At 41.3% G+C, this 27,394-nt stretch overlaps 1 protein-coding gene across 1 annotated transcript in view; it reads left to right on the top strand.

Annotated features, from left to right (window-relative positions):
- Positions 1-27,394, top strand: part of PKN2 (protein kinase N2) — a 106,834-nt gene that overhangs the window by 42,515 nt on the left and 36,925 nt on the right. Inside the window, exons 2-4 of the mRNA XM_075936412.1 lie at positions 8,968-9,268; positions 14,738-14,889; positions 25,547-25,664. Of these exons, the coding sequence (XP_075792527.1) occupies positions 8,968-9,268; positions 14,738-14,889; positions 25,547-25,664 (571 nt within the window). The remainder of the gene's footprint in view (positions 1-8,967; positions 9,269-14,737; positions 14,890-25,546; positions 25,665-27,394) is intronic.

Here is a 27,394-nt window from a genome sequence, read left to right on the forward strand (position 1 = left end):
CTACTATTGCTATTTTTTGCATTTCTCTTAAGCATGGGCTGGGGTTACTTCAATGGGTACAGGAGATTATAGAAGGCCACTCCATACAGTTTTAGTCCTTGCCCTATTATACCCATTCCCCAGTCTCGCTTCAGAAATTAATCTTCCAAGAGATATCTGAAGGAAGAGGTGCGCTCCTTTCTACAAAGTAGGAGAAACAGAAGTAGTACAGTAAAACTCCATTAGTCCTGCATCCAATGCTCTGGCACTCCTGATGGTGCGGCACCATTGGGAACCCGGAAGTGCTCTGGGCAGCCGGACAACTGGAGCTGCTGTGCACACAGCTTCCCCAATTCAGCCGCTGCTGAAACGGACAAGCAGCTGAATCGGAGAAGCTGGGGGCAGAGCAGCTGGGGTGCTGCTGGGTTGGTCCTGTAGCGCTGCCCTTCGGCGCTGCGGGACCAACCTGGCAGCACCCCAGCTGCTGTGTCCCAGGCATCCCCAAGAGCAGCTGGGGTGCTGGTGGTTTGGTCTTGCAGCGCCAAGGGGCGGCGCTACCGGACCAACCCGGCAGCACCTCATCTGCTCTGCCACAGGCGTCCCCAATTCAGCCACTGCTGAAACTGACCAGCAGCGGCTGAATCGGGGATGCCTGGGGCAGAGTTGGACTATCGAAAGGGTGGGCTATGAAGGGTCTGGGGTGGCATGCCCCAACCCCACCCCACCCCAGACTCCTCATAGCTCTCCCCCACTTCTGATAATCCAGCATTTCTGATAATCCGGCATCCCCTGGGTCCTAAAGGTGCCGGATTATCAGAAGTTTACTGTACACAGTATGGCTTCTATTCTCATTGCTATTACTTTGCCAAGAGAAAAAGGGAACTGCAACCTATCTGGTACCTGAAGTTACAACACATTCATGGTAGGAATGTTAAAATGCATTTTATTTTGTAAATCTGTAGCTGCTAAAATTTACAGCAGTTAGTGTTTGTGGGGAGTCATCTTTTAAATCGGCTCACTGTGAGCATTGGTTTCTGCCTGTCCCCCTAATCCCTGTATCAGAGGTAGTAGTTCAGGGGGAAGACAGCACTGCAAGAGCCGGTGCTCACAGAAGCAGCAATGTGAAGGGAGGCCAGGCGACTCTGAAGGAGTTAGGATGCGCAGGAAAAGGGGAGGGACGGAGAGACAGTCCTGAGAGCTGGTACATGCAGGTAACCATCTTAAAAGCCAGCTCTCCCCACACATCAGCTTCCACCTGCCTCCTTCCCCCCTCCTTCACCAGCTGCTGTCTCTATCAGAGGCAGTGGTGGTGGGAGGAAGGTGGCTATACAGGATCCAGTGCTCAGAGGGAGCTTTTAAGCCAGCTTCCTGTGAGCAGCTGCTCCCGCCTGGCCTTCTCCCCCCCCCCCCCCCCCCCCCCCCCCCCCCCCCCCACGTCACGCTGCTGTCTCTACTGCCCCAGGCTCATCATTTAAATGATTAATCGATGAGCCTGGGGCAGTAGAGGCAGCAGCATGGGGTGGGGGAGAGGGAGACGTTTACATCCTTAATTCATATTCTGATTAAAATTGGCATTCATCATCTCCTCTAGAAGGTTGGATTGGTTTGTACCTTTCAACTTCAAAGCACTTATCAATTCATCCAGGCTACAGAAAACTTACTTCACAGTACTCAATTTACTTACTCCAACAGTCTTAGTGCATAAGCGTAACTCACTCCAACAGAATTCTTGGAATGTATGAGAGACCTTGTAGATTTAGTCAACAAAAGCCAAAATCCCTGTAGACAGGTTTCAGACAGTCATATAGCTCATCTCCATCTTCAGGCATAATCTTGAAATGGCAGCAAAAAACTCTCAAAATCTTATAGCACGTGACATCATGCACTTATGAGATGTCCCTCGATGGCTGAGGTAAGGTTTACCAACCATCAAACTTAATTTATAGGAGTTGGAACCATACCAAGTTTTCCTGAACTGCTAAACAAACCTCCAGATACAGTAATTACTCGTTTAACACGTGCCTGCTCAACATGTTTTTGCAATAGCACGATTTTTTTAGGGAACGTTTTTCGAATAAAACAACCGTCCCTGAAATAACATGAAAATAATCAAGTGGCGGGCTACTTTGTGCGGCAGTATAAGTTGATGAAACTAGGGTAATACGCATGAGCGGATGATACATGTGGTCACAGCGCTCTTCTGCTCATTCACATGTTTATCTTTGTGTTTTAAGAAACCGTGGCGACTTGTGTTGCTAGTTATCTTGTGTTGCTAGATATCTAATGTTGACGTTGACGACCCAGCACCAACAAAAAATTGACTTTGCCACCACCACTTGAAATGCAACCCCCTTCTTTTCCATTATTTTTAATGGGAAAATTGACCCCGCATAGCACGTTTTCACTTAGCATGAACATTTTCAGAAACGCATCTGTAGTGTTAAATGAGTGCAAAGGAGCGCCATTCTGTACCTACTTCCCATGATGTCACTGATTACAGGTGCCTCTGTGGCTAGTTGGGAGGGGAGCATCAAAACCACCTCAAATTCAAAGCAGAGTGGCCCTGAACAAAGTCCTTGGTTCCATTCCTGTGCATTTGAACTCTGGGGGTTTCAGCTAGCTTCCAGAGTTTTCTATTATTCTTGAAGGGAACAGTAAAGATCCTGATCAGAAAACATTTCTCCACTGTACTGTAGCAACAGCTGTGTGAGTCAATGTGTGCACCAATGTTGTCATGTTCACAGTATAACTCCCATGACTCTTCACCTACTAGGAGCAAACAGCTATCTGGCAAATAACTTCAGCAAAAAATATTGAGCACGTCATGAATGGTGACTAATAGATTCCATTTTCAAGCCATTATTCCACAGATGGGGCTCCCTTTGGTAGATCTATTTTTGCCATCAGCAAAAAAATTTATCTTCTGCTTCAGAGTATTTACCATGCCAGAGTCGCTCTACAGTGCTTTTCATCCCCTCTAGGATTTTTCTGATTTAATTCCAGTTTCCCTGATGCACAGGTTTATAAAACCTCTTTTTCTCCAGTTTTCAGATTGAGGACAAATTCTCCATTCATGTACCTGTAACTGTTTGTATGGAACTCGCCTATATATGAGCCCACAGAAAGGATTGTAGAATAATTCCTGACAGAATAGGAAACGCTTTACAAGAACCCTTTACTGATCAAAGTGGAAAATATCTTGTATATGGCTTCACAACAAGATCTGAACCCATTGCAAGCTTCTGTTCCAAGATTTCAAGTATCATCAGAGGGGTAGCCATGTTAGTCTGAATCTGCAAAAGCGACGAGGAGTCCTGTGGCACCTTATAGACTAATCTATAAGCTACAGTTCATCTGCAAATTTGACCACACCATTTTAGGATTAAAAAAGACTGTGAATGGCTAGCCAACTACAAAAGCAGTTTCTCCTCTGTTGGTGTTAACACTTCCACATCAGCTGCTAGAAGTGGGCCTCACTGACTGAATTGCCCTTGTTATCTCTAGTCTTACTCTTGATTGGTACTCTTTTCTTGTGCCTGTGTATTTATACCTGCCTCTGGAATTTCCAGTACCTGCAACTGATGAAGTGGGACTTTGCCCACGAAAGCTTATGCTCCGATAAATGTGTTAGTCTACAAGGTACCACAGGACTCCTTGTCGCTGTTCCAAGGTTGTGTTCTCCAGTTCAGACTGTAGCGCAGAGGTCTGCAGCCTACAGCTCTGGAGCCAAATTTGGCTCAGTATGGAACCAAATATGGCTCTCTTGTCATTCTCAAAATACACATTTTTAAATTAAAATGAAAAATTTATTCAAAATTTTAAATACACAATACTCGTGTCAAAATGGGATTAGTTTGGGGTTTTTTTTGGTCTTTCACCTTTAACTGTTCATTTTAATAGCCATCCATCCTCTCCACTTTCCATCAGAGAAAGAGATGACAAATACTGCAATTTTCAAAAGAAATGGGTAGACTTATATGCATTTGTGGATAGTTCTGGATCGCCACACTGTCTCATTTGTAGTGAGAGCCTGTTTTCAAACAAAAACAGTGAATTTCATGGCAAAACATGCGGCATTTGCTATAAAATACTCCCAGGGTGATGCACCAAAAAAGCCTGCGAGGAGCTGTAGCAAATAATGAACCTTGAACAAAACAGCCTGATAGTATGATCCAAAAAAGAGGGGAGCTTAAACTCCACAAGTTTTGCAGGCTCATACAGCATTAATCGAGAGGGGAAGCCTTTCACTGACGGGGATTATGTGAAAAGATGCATGCTAAAAATTGGTCATGAACTATTTGATGAGTTTCAGAACAAGGACAAAATATTACAGAAAATTCAAGACATACCATTATAAACAAAAACAGTCCATGGCAGAATTGTAAAAATGGCCCATCAAATCAACAAGGAAAAAATGAAGATTTTGAGTACAGCTTTGCTTTGCTTTGGACAAGACAACTGACATGTGACATTAATCAGTTGTGTATTCTGGGATGATTTATTTGTGGAAATGCTATGCATGAAGAAATGACTGAGATTACCGATGGAAAAAATGGAACAAGGGGCAACCTATGGTGAACTTTTTAAACGAGAAAAATACAGTTGGATAATCTTGTATCTGTGTGTATGGACAGGACACCTAGCATGACTGGCAAATATGGGGGATTCCTTACTCTTGTCGGAACAGCTGAACTGCTGCTTTTGAACTTTCATTGCATTGTGCATCAGGAGGCACTTTGTGCACAATCTTGTGGAACCGAATTAGGAAATCTAAGATGAAAAGTCCCAGTCTTTTTATTCTCTTTATATGGGACCGGTTCCAAACCCTAATCATTTTGGTTGCCCTTTTCGGAACCTTTTCCAGTACCAATATACCTTTTTTGAGATGAGGTGACCACATCCGTAGACAGTATTCAAGATGTGGGCATACCATGGTTTTGTGTTAGATGTTCTCTGTCTGATTCTCTATCCCTTTAAGAGCCTTTGGTAACAGGTCTTGTAAAAGGCTTTCTAGAAATCCAAGTACGCTGTATCTACTGGATTCCCCCTTGTCCACATATTTGTTGATCCCCTCAAAGAATTCTAGTAAGGCAAGATTTCCTTTTACAGAAACCATGTTGACTTCCCCCAACAAATTATGTTCATCTATGTGTTTGACAATTGTATTCTTTACTATAGTTTCAAGTAATTCGTCCAGTAATGATGATAGACTTACCAGTATGTAATTGCCAGGTTTACCTCTAAAGCCCTTTTTAAATATTGGTGTCACATTAGCTGTCTTCCAGGCATTAGGTACAGAAGATGATCTAAAGGATACATTACAAACCACAGTCAGTAGTTCCTCAAGTTCAAATTTGAGCTCTTTCAGAACACTTGGTTGAAAGCAATCTGGTCCTGGTGACTTGTTACTGTTAAGTTTATCAGTTTTGTTCCAAAACTTCCTCTGACACCTCAGTCTGGGACAATTCCTCAGATTTGTCACCTAAAAAGAATGGCTCAGGTTTGGGAATCTCCCTGACATCCTCAAGCATGAAGACTGAAGCAAAGAATTCATTTAGTTTCTCCGCAATGTCCTTATCTTTGCGTTGGAGCTGGGTTTGTTTCCGAACTGCTGATGGCATTCAAGTCTCATTTTGTTGACTTTTGCAATAGTGCTTTTTTAAGCTTATGATTTGTCCACATAACATGTTCAATGGAGAATTGGATTTGACAGTATCTCAGTCAGTGATTTGGAAATGGGAATAGGAGATTTCAAGGAGTCAGATATCGGGGTGGAAAAATTCATCAAGATGAATTCTGATTTACAATGCCTTGCTCGACAAAGTGCAGAATTGACAAAGCTGCAGAAAAGGTCTGACACAAAGAAATTGGAGCACAATGATTCTGCAGTTTTGGAAAGAATTTCCTGTCTCATACAACACCATGCAAAATGTCAGTTTGGCCTTATTTTCAATGTTTGGCTGCACCTATATGTGAGGCTTTCTCTCATTTGAAATCACATCCAAGGTAATTTGTGCTCAAGATTGACAAGATAGCCTGAATGTGTGCATGAAGCAAAATTTGACCAATTATGATGTAGATTTCTAAGACATGAGCAAAAAAGATGCAGTAGCAAAAGTCCTATTAAATAAAGTCCTTGAGGACAAGGTTTCATTTATACTCTTATTAATCATCATGTCAATTATTAGTATATTTATTATACTAAATATTTAGCATCTTGTATAGTTGTATATTTTCAGTGATGCAAATGGACATTCTTATACTGGCTCTGTTGGCCACTTGTTCTGAATTTTGATGTAGTTTGGCTCTTTGCCGACCCCTGCTATAGGGTCTTGCCATCAACTACATTAGGGACCATTTAGCTGCCATTTTAGCCTGTCGCTTTCACATTCACAATTGTGTGTCCTTTCATCCCAGTATTAAAAATTTCTGAAAGAAATTGTTCACATTCAATTCATTAGCCTTTCCTGTCCTAGAGACTTAAAAATCATTCTTTTGGAACATCCCCACTGCATTTAACACTTATCCAAGTGCTTTTTTTTTTTTTTTTTTTTTACCATCTCTCACTCAAAATCCTCTTCCTAATGGCTGTTCTCTCAACCAGGAGAGTTAGTGAGATTTGGGTATTGATGGCTAATCACCTTCATGCACTATTACACAGGGATAAGGCAGTACTCAGAACCCACCCTAAGTTCCCCAGCAAGATGGTGTCCTATTTGTCACTTAAACTACACCATCAAGCTATCTTCTTTGCTAAGCATCACCCATACCTGCTAGAAACCAAGCTTCATACTTCAGATAACGAAGAATAATTCTGAAGACATTTTAAACAGGATAATGCCATTCAGGAAATAATTGTTTATTGTTCAAAAGCTTCAGAGGGTAGCCGAGTTTGTTTAAGTTTTTCCAGTTTCAGACTAGTAGTCTAGCAGCACCTTAAAGACTAAGTAGATAGTATCGTGAGCTTTCGTGGGCACTCATAATGGATCTCAGAGTCACCATGTTTCAGGCCAATTCCACAAGCCAAATACACTGGGAAGGGTTGGAACTTAATTTAACTTACAAGTTTGATTCCTATTAGAGAGGAATGAATAAAGATATTGGCTGGCTTGCACACTACCTTCCACTTCCTAGTGACTTAACCAGCCAACCAATGTGTACTTATAGAGGTGCAAATTATTCTCGTCAGCCTCTTGTAACGTGAATAATCTAATTCACTATTTTTCTCTCTTCCTCCCCCTCCTCTTTCCCTCCTTCTCCCCCCTCTATTTATTCTTGGATCTGGACTTTTAATACTCCATCTGAAGAAGTGGGCTGTGCCCACGAAAACTCATGATACCATCTACATGTTTTGTTAGCCTTTAAGGTGCTGCTAGACCAGGGCTACTCAACTTTGGAAGCCCTGTGGGCCACAATGATACTCTCAGCATGTGTCAAGGGCCACAACTTAAGTGTGGTTGCATATACATGCAAGAATATATGTAAATAGCTTCTTGCACACTGATGGGCATGAATACAAATCACTTCCCACAGTGCCCTTGTGCTCCCGGCACTACCTCCACAGGGGCTAGAAATGCCGACACCCTGTACCCATCTGTTCTGGCCAACCCGTCTGCTTGCGTCTTTCAGCGCTCACCCCGACTGGAATATGCCTCACTGTTGGGGAGCCTGTTCCCAGTGGAGGCTATGTTCAGAGGATCTCGCCCACGAGCCGTGTGTTGAGTCCCGCATAAACCCAAACCACACTGTGGGCCGAATGTTAAGTAGTTCTGTGCTAGACTATTAGTTGGTTTTTATGTTTTTTGTATTAGGAAAGCTGTGGAATGTAAAATCATTTCTTTCCAGAGATTATACAAGTGGATCAGTGTGTTACTAGTTAGCAAATATACACCTTCCTTCAAGCCTCAAAGACTTTGCAACAGCAGCCCTGGAAACCTCTTCAGCATACCTAAGAGATTACTGTTACAGGAATCTTATAGGAAGCTACCAATAGCTCAGTAACATACCTGTACTAAATGTTATACCCTGGATTTAGAGAATAGATCGTATTCCAAATTAGTAGACCAATTCTGTAATCCTTACTTGTCTAACTGTACTAAAACTTGATGGCTAGTTATAAGGTAGGGATCTACATATATAGACTCTATCTTATTTTATAGTAACTGGTTCTTTGAAATATTTTGTTGGTGTGGCATCTGTAAACCTTCACTCTATCCCTGTTCCTTTGGAATCCATCTTTACTGGGATTCTGAATTCGCAAGAATACTGAAATGGTCAGGGTAGCTTTTCTCTATATGCCCAAGAAAGATGGGGCAAGAGTGTAAGTGAAGTACAGGTATGGCCTATGTGGACACATGCAGCATGTAAGTGGGAATCACACAAATGAAATATTTGAATTGCAGCAAATGTGATTCAGAATAACCATTTTGTATGTCACTCTCAGGGAACCTATTTAGATAAGTTATTCTTCATGCTTTTGGTCTTCCTCTTCCCATCTACCTATGCCAAGAAATAAAGTAACTAGGGATGTTAAAATTTGTTTAGTTTGGTAAACATGTACCCACTAAAATTTTATGCAGCGGGTGGGGACGGTGCACATGGGGAGCCTGCAGCTGTGCTGGAGGAGGGGCAAGTTGCTCTGAGGGAGCTGGAATGCACAAGGAGCCAGCTTAAAAGTGGATACTGCTTAGATCCACTTAGTGTGCTAAAACACACATCTCGAAAAAATACCAATAGGGCTGATAAGCAAGGCATATATGTATGACAAATCCAGAGGTATTTAAATTTCTTTGTGTTAAAATAAGTTTAGCGAAACCTTTACTATGCCTAAAACAAATCTGTTACTTGGAAAGCATAACTTCGCAAAAGTGTACAATTTTATGAGCTTGTTACAGCATGACAACACACAAATGTTTAGCAAGAGGTTAATCTCTGGTGTGGTGTTTTTTTTTTTTTTTTTTTTTTTTTTTTTTTTTTTTTTTGCTGTAGGGGGATGCCCGAAGTCTTCTAGTCTCTGAAAATGTAAGCATTGGCCAAAAATTGGACTTCTCAGATATGATGGTACAACAGAAATTGGATGAAATAAAGGACCAAATCAAACGTGAAATAAGGAAGGAGCTTAAAATCAAGGAGGGAGCAGAGAACCTCAGAAAGGTCACAACGGATAAAAAAAACTTGGCTTACGTGGACAACATTTTGAAAAAATCAAACAAGAAATTAGAAGAATTGCATCATAAATTACAGGAATTAAATGCACACATTGTTGTAACAGATCCAGAAGATGTTACAGGTATATTACTGTAAAAACTATTAATTTTTTTTCTCCTAGCTTAGATATTTAGTACCTTTTTAATGTTGATTTACTTTAAATAAAATCCTCCCATTACAAAAAATTATTATTGTAACTGAGTTACCAATTGCTTTTAAAAAACTTACCAACATGCCTTCATATTTTCCTTAAATTATTATTGGAATAGTTTTAGATTCCTTAAGTAAGTTCTAAATGTAGTCTTGCAGATTACTGGTAGTTCCGAGCACTTATTTGTGGTCAGAAGACCACTGGTTAGGCATGTTGTGCTTGCAATTACTTTCAGTTACTAAAATACTTAAGACTGTCAATCTCACACACAAAAATCCTCTTATTGCTTTTCCATGTAGTTTCCAGAAGGGATGTGTGATTGCAGATGGGTGAGCAGGAGGTACATGAGGAGTGTTTGTGATTTACACTGAAAATGTTTATGAACCCCTTGCCTCAACAGTCTGAAACTAAAATAGTAGCTCTTCTTTTATCAAAAAGTAGGCTTTTGCCATGCTATTCTTTGGCTAACTTGTAGTAAAAATGTCTGTATAGCAAAATCAATTGAATAACTCTTAGGGATTTCCATATGTAGAGGCTCCCATTAACTGATGATCTTTCAAACTAGATTATACTACACGTTGCACCTCTAAAATCCAGGTTTCTCTGGTCTGGCAACATCCATGGTCTGGCATGACCATGGATGTTCCATGATCAGAGAATCCCGACACTCTGCAGGAATCTGGGGGCCTGCACAAGGTTTAGTTGGGCTGTGAGGAGGGAACAAGGAGCATGGCACATCTGGGCTGCGAAGCTTGGGGCAGGGAGCTGCCAGGAGCCTCCATATGGCTCAGATGGGCTGGGGAGGGGCCGTGAGCTGGTGACCAGCTCAGCTGGGCTGCGGGGGGTGAGCCAGGGAGCCAGTGGCTGCAGGGCTGCAATGACCTCCCCTGTCTGGAAAAATCCCTCATCTGGGACCAGTCGGGTCTTGAGGATGCCAGACAAGGGAGGTCCAACCTGTATAACTTGTATTTTCTGTGAACGTGCAGGGAGTTTGTATTAATTTTGAAAAATACCAGAATTGGCTTTTTCAAATGGAATGTTAGCAAAGTAAACAGTCAAACAAATGTTTTTTTTTCCAGTGTTGTGAAATGGCAGGCATAAGGACAGTCTGGTGATTTGACATTAAAATGTTGCTAACATGAGTCTCTATAAATATACTTTCAACCCTGCGCTGATACATATTTTATATCCTTATCCACAAAAAGATACCCACGGATATCCATGAGTTAGGACTCTAAATATATACTTGCCATTGAGAGTGTCTGTTGAGTGACTGTCGCTCTTGAAAAGTTTGGGCAGTGGTAAAAAAGAACATATGAATCTTGTTTTAAAGTAAAGGATGCAGTAAGCATTTTGAAATATATAGCAGTGTTTCCTGTAAGCTGTGTGCTTTTGCAACTCAGGAGAGATTCAGATGCTGTCCAGCTGATTAGTGGAGGACTCAGTTAGGTTTTTTGTTTCTACTGGTAGTGCACATTCACACATACCTCAGTGTGCAATATAACATTTATTCCACCCATGGATAGAAAAATCTGCTCATGGATGGACAAGAGTAGAAGGAATATTGCTGGCAGGTGATTTAATATCTTATAATATGCAGCCAAAGTGGCGAGTTACCCTTGTTAGACTTGCACAGAGTTCAGTGCATTTTATCATTGGCCTTCTTGCAAATTACACTCTCAAGGCTGGAGGAAAACTACTTTGGAACGTGTGAGGCAGAGAGGCTGCTTCAAGGGAGGGATGTTAAATTTAGGTTAGTTAATTGTAATCAAATAGTCGATGGTATTTCTATCAACTATTTTAGGGGTGGCCAACCAGTTAGAGACTGAGCCAAAATAGCTGTGGATAGAGTGCAAAGAGCCATGTATTATAGTTATATAAAAAGATATAGATTATATAGATATGGATACATATAGTACACAAAATGTAGTGATAAAAATAACATTAACATTTTGTACAAAAACTAATAAAAAGTCTCTAGTCACTTAAAAATTCATGGCCAGTCCATAGATCTTCAGAGAACTTGACAAGGAACAAACATCAAATTAAAAAAAAAAAACTTTAAAAATATAGTAATATTCTCACACTAAAAATAAGCACCCCCCACCATGTATTTAAATTTTAAACTACTGCCCTATTATTTCCTGTGATTCTTTTAAAAATTAAACTGAACTGAGAAGTAAATTAGCACAATTTGAAGTACCTGTTTCACTCTAGCTTGTTGATCTTTGGTATGGTTTCCTCAATTTTTTTACTTATGAAGAATAAGTAACTTTTTTTTATAGTTCTAAACATTCAGGTCTGTCCCAGGCTGCAAATATGAGACATTAAAAACAATAAGGGAGAGACTCATGTCTCAGACTAATTGCTTCAGCCTGGCAAACAGTAGCCTTTGAATTTTCTTTAAAGAAACTCAGTGTAAATCCCTTGTACATTCCAGTGAATCAGCCTTTGGAATGTACAAAAGCCCAGGTGAAGCTCTTGTGCATTTCAAAAGCAGACTCGCAACAGAAGTTGCACAAGTGGAGACTGCTTCAGTTTCTGCTCGTGCTGTTTCCTGCAGTGCCTCTATCTCCCTTGCCCCTGGCGGAGAAGTTGCTGGGGGTGGGAACTGGCTTTTAAGGCAGCTCCCCCCCCCCCCCCCCCAGCGCTAGCTCCTGCTCTCCCCTCTTGCTGCCTCTCTCTGATAGAGGCAGCAAGCTGCGGGGGAAGTGACTAGTCACATCACTAGCCAACTATCCGGTAAGCTTATGCTTATCAGACAGTCAAGTTGTCGCTTACATCCCTACTTCAGGGTGGTTTTCAGTAGGCTTCCAAGTGAAATGGAAATGTGTACATTTTTATGAATGTCTTCTAGATATGATATATTCTGAAAACTTTGTATAACTTTTCTCATGAGTCTAAGACTTGCAGTAATTGAGTAACAGAGCATTGCAAAGAGCTAAAGTGGCCAACGATGTGAAGAAATAGGAGACATGTAAGTTGCAGGTATTTATAAAGCTGAACAGGCATAAATGTTAGTGTTTTTATTTAGAGTAACTTCAGAATTGAGTGGAGATATTTGTCACATCCCATGTTCTCTCTGAAATGAAACACTTTAAAAGGGGTCATGTTTTTACGATTTCCAGTGCTATTGTACTACATACAGTAATTCTTCCTGGAGACAATTGCATATAAGATTGGGGTCTCATTTGCTGTAAGCTGTATACAACTCAGCAATTGGTACTTGGAATGTGCACTGTTAGGCTGTGTCTAGACTACATGCCTCTGTCGGCAGAGGCATGTAGATTAGGCACATAGGCAAAGGCAAATGAAGCCGCGATTTAAATGATCGCGGCTTCATTTACATTTACATGGCTGCCGCGCTGAGCCGACAAACAGCTGATCAGCTGTTTGTCGGCTCAGCGTGGCAGCCATGTAAATGTAAATGAAGCCGCGATCATTTAAATCACGGCTTCATTTGCCTTTGCCAAAAACACAAATCTACATGGCTCTGTCGACGGAGCCATGTAGTCTAGACGTACCCTTAATGATTTACATTTTTAAAATCAAGGTTTTGATAGCGCCCCCTTTAAATAGTATGTTTTGAATTCAAAAGATCCCCCTTTTTTAAAATTTTTCTGCTTCTCTGCAGCTGTCCAAGAAGAGACGGGGAAGTGTTTGTCGTGTTCCAGAGCAACAATATGAAACAAAGAGGGACAAGTCCCTCCTCACTCCATTTTATTCCCCTTTGTTCCTCTCTACATTTACCTGCTTCCTAGCTTTTTGGTTTTAATTTCAGCTTCTCTAGAACTAAGTTAACTTTCAGTTAGTAGTAAATAACTTCCATAGGGCCTGGGGAAGACTGCATACAGCTCTGCCTCAAAGTTCACTGTGATGTTTACTATTATATGATCCCGGAAGTGCAACTGTCCATAAAAAATAAAAAGTTTCTCATGAGCTGAGTGATAAGAACCAAGGGAGGAAGTCTGACTCTTCCTTTATCCCTTCCTGAGAAGGCCAGAGCTATCCATCAGCGACTTCCCCATCCCTTTTGCTAACAACTGGCAGATCCCAAACCCTTTTGACCCACTTTATCTTCCATATGGGAGCTTTAAAGTAGAAGGCAAAGAAGATGACCATGAGCAGAGGGGAAACTGTCGTCAGGTTCCTGCTCTGAACGTTCTTGCAACAAACTGTCAACCACAAGAATAAGAAGTGTCTGCTTCTACTTGCTTTTACTTGATATTTTATCTCAGTATTAAATAGTCAGGGCTATTTTTGAATTCTTTCTCATGAAGTTGATCAGTGAGTTTCAGTTTAGTTTGAAGGAAATTAATTGGAAATTTTAAATATGAATAAAATATTCTAACACTCATTTACATATAACTTTCTAAGGAGAAAGTCAGAATGGTTTCTCTGATAGTGCTTCTTTAAATTGTTTCTGCTTTAAAAGAAATAAACAGAATAGATGATATGATGGACATAATTTAGTCGGCTTTTCTGAAAGCTTTGGATAGGGACCCAGTTAGCCACAGGTTAAAGGACTGGGGATTAAAAACTGGTTAAGCAATAGGAAATAATCAGGTGAACACTGATTCTCAGAATGGAGAGAGGTCAATAGTTTGTACTCCAGGAGATGGAATTTTGTAGTCATTAACGTGCTTTTAATCTAGAAGAAGTAGATGGCAAGTCATGGAACTTATTGATGACCGTTTAACTTGGTAAAAAGTGCAGCAAATTCTGTTAAAAAGAATAGGGATTTTTTTTCAAAAAGTAACACTCCCAAACAAGAATATATCATTCACCTTTCCCAAATTGTAATTTTTTCAGTAGTCGACAGCTCAGTTAATTATGCATATACCCTTGATTTCATTACTTCTCTGGAATCAGCAAACACTTAGCACAGTATATACATATTGTAAAGAAGAATTTATCAGTTGCTTTATCATGCTGTAAATTGCATCAGTCATGTGTCTAATGCTTGAAAGTAATTAGTATTAGATGTAATGTATTTAGTATGTCTGTAGACCATATGAATAATTTTTAAATATGGTCATTCAGGCTTCTCTTTCTGACTTAGAGTAGTATTGGTGGATTTGGGAAGGCTTAATGGTAAACTATACTTTACACTTTAAAGATTAAACATTTTAGAAAAGACCAGGTCTCTGGGGAGGAAAGATTTAAAAAAAAAAAATAGGATACCTTTTACCATGCCAGTCATATTAGCCCATGTGCAAGAATCACTAGGCTTTCACTGGCTTTTTCATAGTAAAAGCATATTTGCAATATTGTTGTGTAATTTCTTTGCACAGTTTTAATATTTAAATACAAAGCTTTCTCTTTATTAAATATTTAAAGTATATTAGAAAAAGCTTTATTGGTTTGTTATGAATATTACATCTTACATTTAATTCACAGAGTGTCCCAGAACACCAGATACTCCAAACAGTGACCCTCGTTTTTCTACTAACAATAGATTGATGGTCTTAAAAAAGCAATTGGATATAGAGCTGAAGGTAAAGCAAGGAGCAGAGAATATGATACAAATGTATTCAAATGGCTCTTCAAAGGTAAGGCTTCGGAATACTTAAAGAAAAATGAACTACCGAAAATAAGAAAATGATGTAGTTTGAACATATGAATAATGTGCTGTTCTTAATTTCTATGTTAACGTGTAGTTTCTTGAAATAAAGTGAAACAATTACTGTTATACTCTTCACCTCCAAAAGTATGGTTTCATCCCATGAAAGATGCTCCCTAAGAGTATGTCTACACTACAGGGAAGATCAAAGCTGCCACTGTCGATCTTCCAGGGTTCAAATTAGCTTGTCTAGTGAATACACGCTAATCCGAACTGAGAGGAGCACTGCAGTTGTTGCCAATAGTCCTGCTTCCACAAGGAGTAAGTGTTCTCCCCTTGACTTCCTGCAGTGTTGACAGCGCCAAAAGTTGAGTTAAGGTACTTTGACTTCAGCTGTGCAATTAATGTAGCTGAAGTTGCATATCTTAATTCAACCTTATCCCATAGTGTAGACCTACCCTAAGAAAAGCTTAGTTTTCATTGGTTTTATCCCCATGTGTATAACCTACATAATAAATCCAATTTATGAAATCTATCGCCTATTAAGATTTGATTATGCATTATTCACTTTGAAAAAACAGAGAATGCTGTGCAGTGCTCTGCATGTTGTGACATATAGTGCTTTATGATGCTTATTCTGGGTATTATGGCTTTTATGAGGGGAAATCGTGTCTTATCAGTTTACTAGAATAGCTTGAGGTGGTGAGCAAGCGTGTGAACAGGGATGATAGAGTATACTTGGACTTTCAAAAAGTCTTTTGACAGGGTCCCTCATCAAAGGCTCATAAGCAAAGTAGGAGATCCTAAGAAAAGAAGATCCTTTATGGATCAAGAACTGATTAAAATGTTGGAAACTAAGTAGGAATAAATGGTTAGCTTTCACAACGGAGAGAAATAAATAGCAGGGTTTCCTACGGATCTATACTGGAATCTGTTCTGTTTAACATATTTATAAATTCTTTGGAGGATGAATGGTGTGGTAGCAAAATTTGCAGAGGATACAAAATTATTCAAGATGAGTTGAGTCCAAAACTGACTGTGAAGAGTCAGAGGTATCTCACCAAATTCAGTGACTGGGTAACAAAATGATACATGAAATTCAGTGTTGATAAATTCAAAGTAATGCACATTGGAAAACATAATCCCAACTATACGTATACAATTATGAGGTCTAAATGAGCTGTTACCAAAAGAGGGCTTGAAATCATTGTGGATAATTATCTGAAAATATTTGCTCAATGAGCAACAGCAGTTTAAAAAAAAAAAAAAAAACATTGTAGAGTTTGGAAAGGAGTAGATAATAATGAAACAGAAAATATCAAAATGCTTCTAACTTACTTCATGGAATACCCATAAATTGAATAGAACCTGCAGTTCTGGTTGCCTCATCTCAGAAAAAGATATATTGGAATTGGAAAAAGTACAGAGAAAGGCAACAAAAATGATTAGTGGTTTGAAACCATATGAGGAGAAATTAAAAACTTGGGGAAGAATTTGATAGTTGCCTATAAAATCATGAACAGTATCAAGCAAGTAAATAGGAAAGTATTATTTAGCCCAGGCGTCAGCAAACTTTCAGAAGTGGCGTGTCGAGATTTAACTTATTCACCTGTATGTATGGGACCGAGTGCTGGTGATACTTTTTAAAGTCAGTATAGTACTACTTACAGCAGCTTCATTTATAAATAAAGATGCAGATCATACCATTTAGCGTGACCCTTAGCCCCCATCCCCAACAGGTTGCCAAGCTGCCTCTGCCCCACTACTACGGCTCCATTAGGCTTACTCATCCAAAATGTAGTAATGTAGCCTGTCATAGATATTTCCATCCGGTCTTCTGACGGCAAGCACTTTTAGGCTAAGTAAGGTTCTTTGACTATCCAAGTTAAGATTTTGGACATTAATGCATTATCAGCCAATTGGATTTCTTGGATTATGATAGTGCCTCCAAGCTTGCTGTTATGTCAAAATGTTTGCATCCATTATCTTAAATGACTTAATAAAAACGAACTATAATTTTAACCACTTTTGTGTTTAAAAAATGCATTTTCATTCAGTTAAATTCATGAAGTTTCTTTACAGTTGAAATGATTTAAAAAAAATTATGTAAGGAAAATGTTCTTTGTTTTAAATTGAAGGGTTTTTTTTTCCCCAAAACTTTTTTTCATTTTGGGTTGAGGTTTGGGGTTTTCTCTCTTTTCCTTTCCTGTTCAGTAGAATAGAGATTGGAGACAGAGAAGTGGGTGAAATTTAAAAAAAAATATATTGATGAATGGTGTTTGTTTTTCAACAAGCAGAATAAAACTAGGATTTTGCTTATGTTTTGAAATTCATCATCTATTTCTTCATGGAAATTTTGAATTTTTGATAAGCTATAAAAAGTAGTATTAGACTTCAGAAGCAGCATTAATGCCAGATCTCTAAAAGCTTCTGCTCATCAGAAATCATGCTCAGTTGAGCAGCTTGGGAGGATTGGTGGACTGATTAAATCAAAAGGGAAAGAGGAAGAATAAACTTTGGGCTTGCCTACATGAAAGGGGGTGCATGCTGAGTTGTGGCACTTGAGCTGGAGTTCAGTGCTTAAGCCACAATAAGAGTATACACACAGATAGCTATTTCCTCTTTCAATTCATACCATTGTGTACACATTAAAGAGACTTTGTGCACAGTATCTATGTGGAATGCGGGGATCGTGTGTGGGGGGGGGATCCTTGAAGTTGAAGCAGGCAATTATAATCAGTGACTGAATCTTTTACTTGCCAGTTGATAAATGTTTAAATCAGTCCAGTTTTGCATATGATGGCTGGGTTAGGAAAGGGAGGATGCTGCTGTTGAGCCACTGTCCCTAATACTTTCTGCAACAAACATAAAATAAAATGTTATCTATCCATTCTGTCTGCTCAGTAGTGACTAAAATAGCTGAACTGCTTTAACTTATAAGCATAAAAATTTGAAATTCAATTACTGTATCAAATACAAATTTTAAAAGAACTCAAGTACCTACAACCAATGCAGCTGGAATGATGAGCCAGGGGGTAGAGTGGGGAGGGGAGAACTAGCAATTTCAACCCACTCCCAGTGATCCACCAGGTCTTTAAAAAGCACTTTGTGGCACTCCAACCATTTAATATACAGACTAACTCGTCTCTTTCCTATTACTCCAATTCTGTTTGAGTGGAAGGAATCATAAACTCATAGGAATGCAAGGGACCTCAACAGATCTTCTAGTCCAGTTTCTAAGGACTTGTATTATCTGACCAGCCTTGACAGGTGTCTGTCTAACCTGCTCTTAAAAATCTCCAATAATGAATATTCTACAGCCTCCTTAGGTAATTATTTCAGTGCTTAATGATACCCTAATAGTTAAGTTTTTTTTCCTCATGTCCAGCCGAAACCTCCTCTGCTGAAATTTTTAGCCCATTGCTTCTTGTCCTAAGTGAGAGGTCAGAGAACAGTTTTTTACCTTGTTTTTTCTCTTTCTCTCGGTCACATCACTCTGTGTCCCACAGCCCCTCCTCTCTCAGCCGCCGGCCTCTTCCCTCCCTCCCCAGTACTCCAGTGCGGGGGAGAGCAGGCGCCAGGAGTCCTCCCGCTCCCCTAGCACCAGGGAGGGTGGGGAGTCTGCTCCTGCACCCTCTCAGACACCTACTCTGTGGGGGGTTGGCAAGTGTAGTGAGCAGGGGATGTAGCCCGCTAGTGTACTTAAAAATTGTTGACCTGTATCCTCATAGTCTTCTCCAGTCTAAATAAAGCCAGTTTTTTTTCCAACCTTCCCTTATAGGTCATGTTTTCTAGATCTTTAATCATTTCTGTTTCTCTTCTCTGGACTTTCTCCACTTTGCCCTCATTTTTCCTGAAATATGATGCTCAAAATTGGACACAATACCCCAGTAGAGGCCAGAGCAGAGTGGAAGAATTACTACTTTTGTTGCTTGCTTATAACACTCTTCAGATAATACATCTGAGAATGTTTGCTTTTCTTGTAATAGTGTTACACTGCTCATTCATATTTAGCTTGTGATCCACTATGACTCCGAATGCAATATTTCTTCATTTTGGCAGTCATTCCACATTTTGCATGCATGCAACTGATTATTCCTTCCTAAGTAGAGTACTTTGCATTTGTCCTTTTTGATTTTCATCCTGTTTACTTCAGACCATGTCTCCAGTTTTTCCAGATCATTTTCAATTTTAATCTGATCTTCCAAAGCACTTGCAACTCCTCCCAGCTTGGTATCCTCCATAAACTGTAATATACTATCTGTTATTTAAATGACAGAAGAAGACTGTGAACAGAAGCAGACCCAGAATGGATCCCTGTGGGACCCCATTTTATGATTACTCTCCGGGAACTAAAGAACTTCAGAGGGGTAGTGGAGTTAGTCTGTAACAGGAAAAACTTAAAACAACGACAAATAGTGCCCACGAAAGCTCATGATACCATCTACATATTGTTAGTCTTTACTAGACCAGGGGTTCCCAAACTTTTTGACACAGGGGCCGGTAAATCCATTCACGAGCTTTTGGAGGACCTGTAGCATTCATTTGCATATTTTCATATTGATTAAGCAAATGATGAATATTTAAAGAAGTTGTTTCTGGTCCTCCCAAAGCCCCCTGTGCCAGCTTTAGCAAAGCTCTTGATATTGTCACCCACAATATTCTTGTCAGCAAGTTATGGGAATATGGATTGGATAAATGGACTGTAAGATGGATAGAAAACTGGCTAGACCAGGGTTTCCCAAACTTTTTACTTTAGTTGGAACCCGTTTTTTTTTAAAGTGCTGTTTTTTGCAGCCCAATAATATAAATGCATATAAAAAAAGAATTAAAAATGAATAAATTTTCAGTGTTTCACCTGGCTGTATCCTCTGCCCAGCGTGGGCCAGGGCTTGAGGTACCCAGCACCACATGGGCACTCCAGGAGGCGGGAGCAGGAGCAGACTGGGGGTAGGGTATCTGGTTAGGAGGGAGGGTGCGAGGAGGGGTAGGGTTGCCAGGTGTCCAGTTTTGTACCAGACAGAACCGGGAAACAAATTGAGAAGATACCAGACATATAAAATGTCTGGTATTTTCTAATTAGGTAAGTTTTATTATCATTAGGTGTATCAGTCCATAGCTGCGGACTGCCTGGCTGGTAGATGTGCTCATGATGCATGAGTGTGTCTACCCAGGCAAGCAGTTCGCAACTATTCGGGGGGGGGGGGGGGGGGCAAAATGGAATCCCTGGGGCCAGACTCTCTTGTGTGCCTGGGTCTGCATGTGCCTGGGTCAGTCCTGCTTCCCGCCGGCCGATTCGCTCCGCCTACCTCCACTTCTCCCGATCTCCCCCGGCCAGCCTCGCTGCCCCTGGCCAGTCCTGCTTCCGGTGGCTGGTTCTCCCATCGTCGTCCTCATGATCTCCCCTACCCAGCCCCCCTGCCCAGCCCTGCTTCCGCCAGCCTTCCCAATCTCCGCCGGACAGCCCCACTGCCCCACCCCTGCTTCGGGCTCCCCCTCTCCCCCCGATCTCCACTGGACAGCCCCGCTGCCCCCAACCCTGCTTCCCGGCATCCGGTTCCCCACCCACCGACCCCCCCACACACACACACCATCTCCCAGGCCGCCCTGTCCCGCTCCCCTTCCGGCAGCCATGCTGAGGCCTGGTATTTTTTTTCCTGCGTCCCGGGCTGCAGCCCATAGTATGGGAAACACTGTACTAGACTATTCGTTGTTCTTAAGTTTTTCTCTGGGAACTGTTTTTTTCCAACCAGTTACACACCCACATTATAGTAGCTCTATTTAGGTTGTATTTCCTTAGTTAGTTTGAGAAGTTCATGCAAGATAACATCAAAAGCCGTACTAAAGTTAAATATACCCCATCTACTGTCTCCCTCCCATCTGCAAGGTTTGTTACCATGTCAAAGACAGCTATTAATTGGTTTGACGTGATTTGTTCTTGTCAAATCCATGTTGACTGTTACTTAGCACCATATTATCTTCTTGGTGTTTGTAAATTGATTGCTTAATTATTTGCTCCATTATTTTTCAAGGTACTGAAGTTTAGATGACTGAGCTGTAATTTCCCAGGCTATCCGCATTGCCATTTTTATAGATTAGCAATATATTTGCACCTTTTCAGACCCCTGGAATCTCTCCCATCTTCCAGAGCTCCTTGAAGAGAATTGCTAAAGGCTCCAGTATCTCCCAGTCAGCTCCTTGAGTAGTCTAGGATGTATTTCATCAGGGCCTGGTGACTTGAATTTATTTAACTCCTTCTTTCCCTGTTTTAGCCTCTGATCTTACTCCATTTTCTTGGCATTCTCTATCTTAGATGTCCAACTGATACCATACTTTTTGGTGGAAAAATGAAACAGTTGTTCTATTTAGCACTTCTGCTATTTCTACGTTTTGTGGGGTTTTTTCCTCCTTCATTGAATAATGGGCCTGCCTTGTCCTTAGTCTTGCTTCTGATGTATTTGTAGAACATTTTCTTGTACATGTGATTATATTCATCATCTGTAATTTGACCTTATTTTTACTTTTTGTAGGACGTGTGTGTGTGTGTGGGGGGGGTCATTGATGACTCCTGGCTAAACCAGGGTGATCTCTTGCCATACTTCCTACTTTTCCTATGTAGTAAACTAGTTTTGCTCTTGTGCCCCTAATAATAGCTCTTCGAAAAATTGCCAACTCTTAAACTGTTTTTCCTCTGAGGCTCGCTTTCCATGGAATACCAACTCCCTGAATCTTCTGAAGTCTGCCTTCTTGAAATCCATTATACAGTAATTCCTCATTTAACACTGTAGATGTTTCAGAAAATGATTGTGTTACATGAAAACGTGTTATGCGAGGTCAATTTTCCCATTGAAAATAATGGAAAAGATGGGGTTGTGTTTCAAGTAGTGGTGTCGGGACCAGGACATAAGGTTGGGGGAGAAAGGGGACTGGGTTACAGCAGGGAGGGGAGTTATTTGGCTCTGGGTAAAGGAAGGGGAAGAGAGGGGAGGGGAATTGGGTTGGGAGTATGCCCCTGTGATGAGTCTGCCAGGATCCGCACTGTGTCCAGTGGGGTGGGGGCCCACCGGGGAATGGCGTGGCGAGCGTCGAACCCTCTGCCGCTTTGCACGGAGGTGGGGGAAGCCCTGTGCAGCTGCCAGCAATGGGCCAGCTGGGGAAATCGTGTTATTCCAAGGACAGTCCTGTAGTTCAAAAAATGTTCCCTTAAAAAAAAATCGTGCTATCGTGAAAACGTGTTAAGCGGGCACGCGTTAAATGAGGAATGACTGTATTTATATTGTGGTGTTTTTCCTGTTACATTTCCTTAGTGTCATGAACTATATCACTTCATGATCAGTTTCACCCATGCTGCCTTTTGTTTTCAAATTCTCAACCAGTTTTTTGCTATTTGTCAAAATCAAATCTAGAACAGATTCTCCCCTAGTAGCTTTCTTCAAATTCTGAAATAAAAATTGTCTCCAATAAATTCCAAAAACTTGTTGGATAATCTGTGCCTTCCTGTGTTATTTTCCCAAATGATGACCGAGTCCTCCATCACCACCAAGTCCTGTGCTTTGGATGATTTTTGTATCTTTTTCCTGGTTAGGTGATTTGTAGTACACCTCTACCAGGACATCACTCCGAGGTTTTTTTACTCCTTTTATCCTTACCCAAAGACTTTCAGCTAGTCTATTTCCATCTCAACCTAAGTCAAGGGTATACTTTTTGATATAGAAGACAACACTTCCTCCCCTTTTCCCTGTCAAGCTGTACCCTTTTATGCCAGTATTCCAGTCATGTGTATTATCCCACCAAGTCTCTGAGATACCAACTATGTTATTGTAGTGTTTATTAACTAGCATTTCTACAGCTAAGGGCATTCCACCACACCTTTGTCCCTTCTTTTTAACTAGCCAATTAGCCCATCATAAAATGGGATTTTCAGGTCTCTCCTCCACGTCGGTCTTCCCTCCTGAGCCTCCGGTCGGGGTGTGTCTGTCTCTCTCTCTCTCCCCTCTGCCTCCCCCTCCCCCTCTCAGCTCTCCTCTGCCTTTTGCCTCTCTCTCCGTCTCTTTCTTTTCTCCCCCTCCTGCCTCTCCCTCTCTCTCCACTCTCCTCTGTCTCCGTCGGGGATGCACGCTTGTCCAGGCCCCACCCCCTGAGCATGTACATCACTGCCCTGCCCCCCTTTGCCTCCCACCGTGGCGCTTGGCTGACTTCTATGACGCTCAGCCGCGTGGAAGCAAGTGGCGCAAGCAGGTGTCTGGGCCCCACGCTTCCCATGCAGCACCTCCATCTGCGCTGCATGGGGAGCGCAGACCCCAAACAGCCGCTTGCGCCAACGTGGCTAACCGGCGCAGAAGTCAGCCGGGCACCGCAGTGGGAGGCAACAGCGCTGCCAGAGGGAACAGCCAGCGTTTCAGCATTAGTCACAGACATTGGGCTACTATATATATGACACACCAACACTGGGAAACTACCAGCCTTGTGTTTCACAGCATGTCCTGTGTGCAACAGAAACTTTATATCGTGAGACTAGAGCACAGTGTCCTTTTGAAATACTTTATCTTCTTTCTGTGGGGTTCTGAAAAATTAATAGCCTGTGAGATCATGTGACTCATCTCAGGCATAGAGTGATTGTCATAATTCCAAGACTGCTCTTTATTGCAGCCTTTGTTTTAAAAGGCTCTGACTTTTGGAGCAGCATGTGGCAATCTGTCTGGATCCTGGGACTGCATAAGGGGTTTCTGTTCACTATAAGATCGCCACCTCCTGGCCAGGTGTGGCATAGCACCTTTCGTCCAGTAGCGACTCAGTTACTGTAGTGCTCTCTCTCTCTCTCTTCCTGTAATTGTCAGTGTTTCCTTTTGGTACTCAGCCCTCCTGATGGCTCATTATGTGGTCTCCCTTTCTGGGATATCAGAGTTCTCCTCCTGGACCAGCTGTTGGTATGTTTCCTCCAGCAACCTTGCCTGTGGGTAGCAGTGGAATCCAGACCTTCCTTCAACACTAGGTTCCAGCCCAAGGACCTTATGATTAGTTGCTGCCAATGTCTGCACAGTCTTCCTTGTTGCTGTTTCTCTGGGCTTCTTCCTTTGCTGTTTTCTCAGGTCTTCCTCCTTCTTCACAACTCCTCTGAGTTAGGTCCATCTTCCAAGGCTAGGATCCCAAGGCTTATTAAACTCCTAGGTTTCCTTCTCCCTGCCTCTCTGCTCCCAGCAAGTGACTGCAGAATCTCCCATTGCAGCGCTCTGCTTCTTCAAATGTCTTCTTTGTATTCCTCACCAAGCTCTCCCCTAGCTAGGCTTCATCAGCAATTAGTAATCTATAAATCCCTGGGCCTCTCTTGATATGCAACTATGAAGGTTAATTGGCCTTTTCTGGATCACTTTAACCCCATTAGGGCTGACAAGGGTGCTTTGAAGCATTCTGCATTCACTGAGACTCGGGTATTAAAATAACTAAGCACAACAAATGTTGCAACAAGTACTCAGTTCTGACACTGAGGCTGGGATTGTATCTTTTGTTAAAAACGTGATGTCTCTTATCATGTGTTCTCATGTAGGAGCTGTGGTACCCACAGCTGTATGCACATTGTGTACTGTGCAGATCACTGGTGAGGAGTAAGTCCACCCAGAATGGGTAGCAAAAGAAGTTTGCCCCAGACGCCCAAAGCTGAGTGATGCTGCAGTCCCATACACTGACTTGCAGTACCACTCACTGAAACTTAGCCTGGCAGCCAAGACAGAGGGGCTGCCAGGCCAAAGCTGAGTGTCACTAGTTGCCATGCTAACTTAAAGGAGTAGTTTAATTATGTGCATATAAAAAAATTGGGGAAGCATCCATGTATAGAAGTGTTATCAAGGAGTAAAATAGAAATCTGTAGTAGTAAGTAAAAGCAGTTTAGCAAGTTAGCTAGAACTATGATCTTACAAGATCTAATGTTCCTAAACAATGTCCCATTTATCCAGCATGAACTAAAAATATACCTCCACCCTAGCTTATTTTCCATTAATGTCCTAGAGTAGTTTGGCGAAATGGTCTGCTATGTTATATGATCTGTGGGACCCTACCAAATTCACTGTCATGAAAAACAAATCACAGACTATGAAATCAGACTTTCCCTGTGATATTTAGCTATTGGAGGGAAGGAGAGGGTGTCCCAGCATGGGGCTTATATTATTCTGTATTATTCACTGAACTTCAGCTACTAGGCTGGGCTAGGTTGGTGAGGGACAGGATTTCCTCTTTCCCTACATGGAGATCAGATCCACCTCCACCTCTGGGAACCTCCTCCAGCTCTGAAGGTTTCAAAGAAGTGATGACTGTCATCCTGTGAGGCCCGCCCTTCTCCCCACCTCCCCCCCCCCCCCCCGACCCATTTTGGGTCGAGATCTCCACAGTTACATTACCATTCAATTTCAGATGTAAACATTTGAAAACATTACACTGACCCATTTTTAAACCCTTTGACTATTAACCAAAATGGATTGTGAATTTGGTAGGAGATCCTAATGATGCACTTTGCAAATTCTAAACACTTCATGCTTTGGGAATAAATATCAATGGCTGCTAACTGGGTTTCATCTTTACCTCTTTGTCATCCCAAGTGTTTCCATTTTAAAAGTCTTCCCCCCCCCCACCCTACCCCCTTTTTTTTTTAATAGGATCGAAAACTTCTTGCTACAGCTCAACAGATGCTCCAGGACAGCAAGACGAAAATAGAAGTCATAAGGATGCAGATTCTACAGGCAGTCCAGACCAATGAATTGGCTTTTGATAATGGTGATGAAGTAGAGAAGACAGAAATGTGCTTACTAATGTTAGAATTTTACATAGGGATGTACTAATGCGTTTATCACTTTAAGAATATTTTGGTGGGTGTGGAAGGACAGATAGAAGACAGGCTTTGTTTTTGTAGTGAAATTTAAATAGTAAAGAATACTAGCGATGCCATACTACGTATTCAGACCTGAATGTGATTTTGCTAAGGGGAAAAAAAAGCTTTCCCTTATTTGTAGCTTGTGGTTTGTTTTGCCATTAGTCTTTTTATACCTCATTGTTTCCATTTTGGCTTTTCCTTTAATATATTTCATATGCTCTTGCTCTTTTCTGATGTGGAGAAATTAGGTTCTGTATGTAGATAGTATTCCTCTCTGAAATTTTAAGACTTTATTTTTTAAAAGAAGTTCAGTTTTGATTAAGGACCAAATTCTGCCAGCCTCACTCAAGTGACTTGAGCAGAACTCTTCTCAGGAGAACACTTAAGAGAGTAAGGGAAGTAGGATTTGGGCCCCTGTCAGGAAATGTTAAGCTAGGGATGAAATGATGGTTTTTACAAACCAAAGCTCAACATTGTCTCAAACCAAATCTTTTCATTGCTCAGACACATTTCAGAATGTACTGTTGTAGTATTGTTTTTGTTTTTTGGAAAGTTCCCTTGCAGGTTGTGAGAATGAGAATAATGGTACCTCTCTAGTTTTTAAATCTTGTACATATATATCTTGTGAATTAGTGAAATTGCCTGATCATTGGTGCTTGAAATACATACATGTTAGTGATAAGTTGGAAGTCTTTTTGCTGGGAAGTATCATAAATTCATGAAACTGAAGATTTCATTTTGTCAAACTACTTTCCTAAATCTTATGGTTGCAAAGTGAACCTACTAATACTTCTAGTGCTTCCCCTGCTTCTCCTAGCTTTGCCTAACAGTATTAGAAAGATATCAGTAACCCCGAGAGACAAGGTAGGTAATGTAGTATTTTATTAGATCGACCAACTTCTGTTGGTGAGAGAGACAAGCTTTTGAGTGTGTACCTCTTATTCCGGATATTACCTATCCTGCCTTGTGCATCTCATATTCTGGAACTGAAATGGCTATAACACCACTGCATATACCAATAACACAGATCTGTTCACTCTTACTATTCTGAATGTTGTAGGCAGTGGTGAGTCTGCCAAGAAGTTTTTTCAGCTGCTGCTTGGGGAGATTTGTGAGTACCAACAGGAGGCACTAGAGCAGTGGTCTCCAACCTTTTTACACCCAAGATCACTTTTTAAATGACAGACCAAGCCAAGATCTACTGCCCCGCCCCTTCCTTGAAGCCCCGCCCCTTCCTTGAAGCCCTGCCCTCTCTATTCTCCTCCTCTCCATCACTTGCTATCCCCAATCCTTATCCTGCTGCTTATTATTTTTTTTTTTATTATTATTATTATTCTGTAGGAAGAGGTTTTTCCAACATTTGGCCTGTCTAGACTGGATCAAATGTCAGAAAAAAACCCCTTCTTTTGGAAGCCACCTTATTCCTTGTGGAAGGAGGAATATAGGGGTGACCAAAAGAGCCTGTTTGCTCTTCCACTAAAAAAGCGGAAGAACAAACGCAACCCTGGATGCACAAGAGTTTTTCTGGGATATCTCCAGAATCCTGAAAAACTCCTGCAGTCTAGCTGGACTCTTGCTGTGTTGAGACAGGATGTGTAGGCTCTGGGGTGGGGAGGGATTTGGGTGTGGGAAG

This window comes from Pelodiscus sinensis, chromosome 9 (assembly GCF_049634645.1).
Source record: "Pelodiscus sinensis isolate JC-2024 chromosome 9, ASM4963464v1, whole genome shotgun sequence".
NCBI lineage: Eukaryota > Metazoa > Chordata > Testudines > Trionychidae > Pelodiscus > Pelodiscus sinensis.